The sequence below is a fragment of the Anneissia japonica genome, unplaced genomic scaffold, assembly GCF_011630105.1.
Source record: "Anneissia japonica isolate Jap-2015-1 unplaced genomic scaffold, ASM1163010v1 scaffold9_len2422644_cov172, whole genome shotgun sequence".
Classification (NCBI taxonomy): Eukaryota; Metazoa; Echinodermata; class Crinoidea; order Comatulida; family Comatulidae; genus Anneissia; species Anneissia japonica.
Window position 1 is genome coordinate 1,820,227 of NW_022758107.1, and position 5,196 is coordinate 1,825,422.

Consider the following 5,196-nt stretch of genomic DNA (forward strand, 5'->3'; position numbering starts at 1 on the left):
GACCATCCCCCCTTGTCAAATATTGGGGGGGATATATCCCCCATCCACCCGGGATTAACGCCTATGTCATTTTCATCTTCATCGTCATCATCATCATCGGGCAGCGACATGGCATGTTGAGACGCTTTGGCGAGTAGCAAGACCTAGAGACATGAGTCCATTTAAATTCTTCGTAACTACAAGAAAAATATCCAACAATTAAACTCACCCCGCAGCAACTGAGAATCTTTAAAAGGCAACATGCTTCCTGGCTGTTAATGTATGTAGACATTGAAGCACCAACAATAGCATCAAATTCAACAGCTCGAATGCTGCTCAGTGGGAGATACTGGTAATGGAAAGCGTCACCAGCCTCGCATTTTACTGAGTATTTACTCGGTTTTACATCGGATAAAGGAATTCCAGAAACTGTAGCGCCTATATTTTAAACATAGTAAAATAATGGTGTGGTTACGTATTATGATGCCATGTGTAACCTAAACAAATTTGAAAATACAGTAGTGTCAACTTGTCTGAATGGAAAAATCAAAGAAAATATGTAAATACTATCTCTGTGGAGTGCTAATTATCGGTATAATGTTTTCCAGTGTTGAAAAAGGTCTAAGTTTGGATTGAGGATGGATTATCAAACGAATATCCACCAAATCACAGTCGGCCTATGCTAGTCCATGTAAAGTAGGCCTATGATACGAAGTAGTAAACTTACTGCATGTCCCTTCATCATTGCTCAGCACAATCAGCCTACGGTTAGTCAGGAAAGCTCTCCCTTGTGTCATTTTCTTTTTTACCGGCAACTCTGGACTATCAGGATTCTTCAGCAATTCGAATGTTACAAAGGAATACGGAAGAAACTGTCCATTAGCCAGTTTGACCTCATCGTGGTAAAGCATATCTAGAAAAAAAAGTTATAGAATAAGATCTCTAGGTTGAGGAGAAGAACATATCGAAATCGTTTAATATCAAAACTGGTATGACAAAATGTGTTCACATTGAAATTGAGTTTGTTTCTGTACTAGACCTACCTGTCATAAATTGCTCGTAGGAAACGTTGCCATGAAGCTCGCTACGAAGAGATTCAGTATTTTTCGACAGTTTAGCAACGGTCAAATTGAGTTCCGCCAATAGCTTCTGACTGCTCTTGTACTTTGCAGGGATAGAGTTGACTACTTGCAGCGACTCTGGGTCATATGGGTAAATAGCATGTTCCCTTCCCGGCTGTGTAGTCATCATCATTTCCTTTTTTGAAGTAAAAATGTGTTATTTTCTAGGAGATGGTATGATCATACATTCACTGAAGCCTTATGTAAATCTATCTATCTATCTATCTATCTATCTATCTATCTATCTATCTATCTATCTATCTATCTATCTATCTATCTATCTATCTATCTATCTATCTATCTATCTATCTATCTATCTATCTATCTATCTATATCTATCTATCTATCTATCTATCTATCTATCTATCTATCTATCTATCTATCTATCTATCTATCTATCTATCTATCTATCTATCTATCTATCTATCTATCTATCATGTAGCTAAAAATAAATGGTGGAGACAATGACGATAACTTTAGTAGACAAGAACCTATTCGACATTTTTGACGATAGTGAAATGCCTAGAAGTACCGTAAGGGCCTACTAAATGTAGAAGTATTTCACTAGGATAAAAAACCAACAGAGAAATGTTGTTAAATATATTGTGTTGTCAGTAAAATTGATAAAGTTGAATTGATGGACATTGTTGATTCACATAAGCACTGACCATACATTTTTACTAATATTTTTATAAGCAACGTTTTTAAAATAGCTTGTAATACCAAAAATGATATGTTTAAAATAATTCTCAAGGCTGGGGAGAATTCAAAATTGAAAATACAAAAGTTGTTTATAGATACAAACAATGAATCTTGCAATCAATAAACACAACAAAAGTAATTGGGTATACGAAAAACAAACTTACAGTATTGTAATGCATGGTTTGATAAATAAGTTTTCAAATATTTATTGTAGGTCTACCATTGTATATCTTTTATTATATTTTGTGATTTATATATATTTATGTTAAAAATTTATTTGTTGATGCGCAATCATGGACACGCCAATATTATTCATTATAAATAAAATAGTAATTGCATTTCACATTAAAACATATCTTTTCAGAATAATCAGAAACTACAGCAACTGTATACTCTGAAGACTGGATGAGAATTGGTGTGCGACGTTGACACGTCGCACGTCGACTAAAAATTCTAGTGCAGTGGCGTTAAGCAGGTTCGTCGAACCTGGGCCCCCAAGCTCCAGGGGCCCCCGATCTATAAGGGCCCCACCCCCTTATAAAAAATCTAATAAAGCAATGCATAAATGAAAATCTAGATTGATATATTTATCTTTACATAATACTGCACATTATAAATTAAAATTGTCTAGCATTGGCGTAACAACCACAGGTTCAGGCGGTTCACTGAAACAGGCCCCCGATTTCCAGGGCCCCTTATAGAAAAAATCTAATAAAGCAATGCATTAAAAAAAATATTGATTAATAATATTTATCGTTATATTCAATACTAAATTTTATCATTTAAAATGGTTAAATTAACTTTAAAATAATCAATTATACATGCCAATGCCCTTACAATTGTAAAAATTGTCACTCAAACGCCGATATCATCGTGATGAAATCCACAGTAAAACAGAACGTCATCTGTGCATTCATGAAAGCCTGACCACCAATGTAAGTTACCAACAAATATCTGTTGTCAGCGAAACTGTCCTTTCTTTTCCCTCTAATGTAAAGATGATTGCTGGGGCGTTTGTCCTTGTACCCTGACAGGGGCACTTTGGATCTCATTAATTCCAGCTTGGACTCGACTTCACTTTAGCCTGCATTAGTCATAGTGTATTTCATGGCGTGAGCTTTCAGGCCCTCTCAAGCCATTTTTTTTGGGTGAAATTTCATACTTTTTCTAACAATTCACAATAGAAATTGCAGTTTCATGTGTAAAAGCCTGCTTGAATTTAGAGTGCGCGAACGATAGCGTCAGTTATTTTTCATTTTTGCAGTTCACTTGATGTCGGCATAGTAGTGTGGCTAAAGTTTTCAAATTTTCAAATTAAGACAATTTCTAAGTCTGAGGGTGCCATTTTCCAGACATCTTGGGTTGCTCTACATTAAACAAATCCGCACCTCGCCCCAACCAAGGTGGCTAAAGGTGGCTATGGAATTTCAAGCCACCAGTTATGATAGTGTCTCTATCACTCATTCATTCCATCTTCATCATTGTCGTCGTCATCCTCACCTCATCGTCTTATAATTATTTCATTTTTTTTTTCTTGTTATCAAAATGAAAAAAAATATTCTTCGGGTAGGACAATTGTAAAATCAACCTCATTCAAACAACGCTCACCTGTCTCCCTAGGGCGGATGCAGAGGGGATGCAGACGGTGCGATTGCACCCCCTAAATTGTATTAGGAAAAATAATTGTTGTATTGTATTTTTGTAAAGTATGAGAGTGCAATTTTCGAACACCAGACGCACCGTTCTCCAATATAAAGTGATAGTAGTGCCTGGTGGTCTGGCGAAATCCAACTCTTTCTGTCAGAAATGCCACCCACCTAAACCAAAATTGTCTAAGTATTAATATAATCAAAGGTGGACCGTTATTGAAAACGGTTGCGCGATAACGTACACTGTTGAGTTCTTTTATTATTATTATTATTAATATTATTATTATTATTATTCTTATTATTATTATTATTATTATTTATGCCACAATGTATGGTTAATAAAAAACAGGTCTTTAATGGAGTTGGCAGCCCAACTGTAGAGCTCTAGAGCTTAAAACTTACGAACACACTTTGATACAGTACATCTAAAAAGAAAGTCAAAAATGACCATCGAGCACCGAGAAACTGAAAATGAACACAGAATCTGTAGAAGAGCCACGACATAAATGGTATGTAAATTTCAAATCAAACACGCGTTGGAAGTGGAAAAAGAATTAAACAAATTAAAAAAAAAATACTAAGAAATTGAGAAAATATCTAATAAACATATAATACGACAATAATTGGCAAGTAAAACGTAAAGTTTCCAGGCCCTTATATCCAGTAGGTGGGGTGTTGCGAAGAGTGTGAATAACGCACCCAACCAAATTTCATAAGGTCCACATTTCCAAGACAGTCGAGAATGTGCCAAATATAAATTTGTGATATTCTGTCGTTTAAAAATAAAATCTTAAATTTTTACATTTCAACCAGATTTAACATAATCCCTCAATCGGTCGTGATTCGGAAAAACGCAATATATCCATTTTTGTGATTTTGGCTAAGGGGCACCCTGTGGATGTAATCTATCATGGAACGTGATCATATATACTCCAAACAATTTTTCGAAATATTATAGGCCTATTAATTTGAGAGTTACGCATTATATCCGTCGACTCACCAAAGCCTTGCATCCAATTAGCATTGAAATGTTGGCAATCAACCAATCACAGAAGACATTAATGCATATTTAATTACTTTCCCAGCTGGTGGCGGTACAATAAAATTGTATTGTTATTTTTCCTGTAAGAAGTTACAACTTCAACGTTGTGGTCATAAGATGAATTTCAGAACCACATTATTAACAAGATTATTAGTCTTTCCACGTCGCAAAGTGGGCCAGACTGAAGTCAAAGTGTGCCAAAATTAATTACTCATTACAGAAGCAAATCTAAGCAAATAGAAGACTTATCTAGAGGTTTTCATACTCGTAGAATTCAATAAAAGAATTTTCAAATCTATATGACGTCATTTTTGTACTGTTTTCTGATTGGACGATATTAGTTTTCATTGTAATACCAAAACAAGTTCATATTGCAATGATTTTTGAAATGTTCAAGGAGGTTTGGGACAAAAGAACCTCTGTGGGAAACTTTTTTATTTTCCATGACGTCATCAAAATACATCTTTCTGATTGGACGGGGCCAAAAGTGTTTTTAGGCATAGGCCAACATTAACATTTCTATTGTTAATCTTGTGAATATAAATGTTTTTTTTTTAATAAATCGAAATCGAAATCAAAATTTAAAATAATACCAGACAACTTAATTTTACATTGTTTAAATGTAAAATGTGTTTGCATTTGAGATTCCATGGAATTATCAGACATTAGGCCTACACCAATGTCATGATATATTAATTCCGTC

General features: G+C 34.8%; 1 protein-coding gene across 1 annotated transcript in view; it reads right to left on the reverse strand.

Moving 5' to 3' along the window:
* LOC117125081 overlaps positions 1–5,196 on the reverse strand; it is a 37,153-nt gene that overhangs the window by 1,096 nt on the left and 30,861 nt on the right. The window contains exons 2-4 of the mRNA XM_033271466.1: positions 1,023–1,236; positions 707–892; positions 209–417 (exon numbers count right to left, since the gene is read on the reverse strand). Coding sequence (XP_033127357.1) covers positions 209–417; positions 707–892; positions 1,023–1,233 — 606 coding nt within the window. The 5' untranslated portion in view covers positions 1,234–1,236. The remainder of the gene's footprint in view (positions 1–208; positions 418–706; positions 893–1,022; positions 1,237–5,196) is intronic.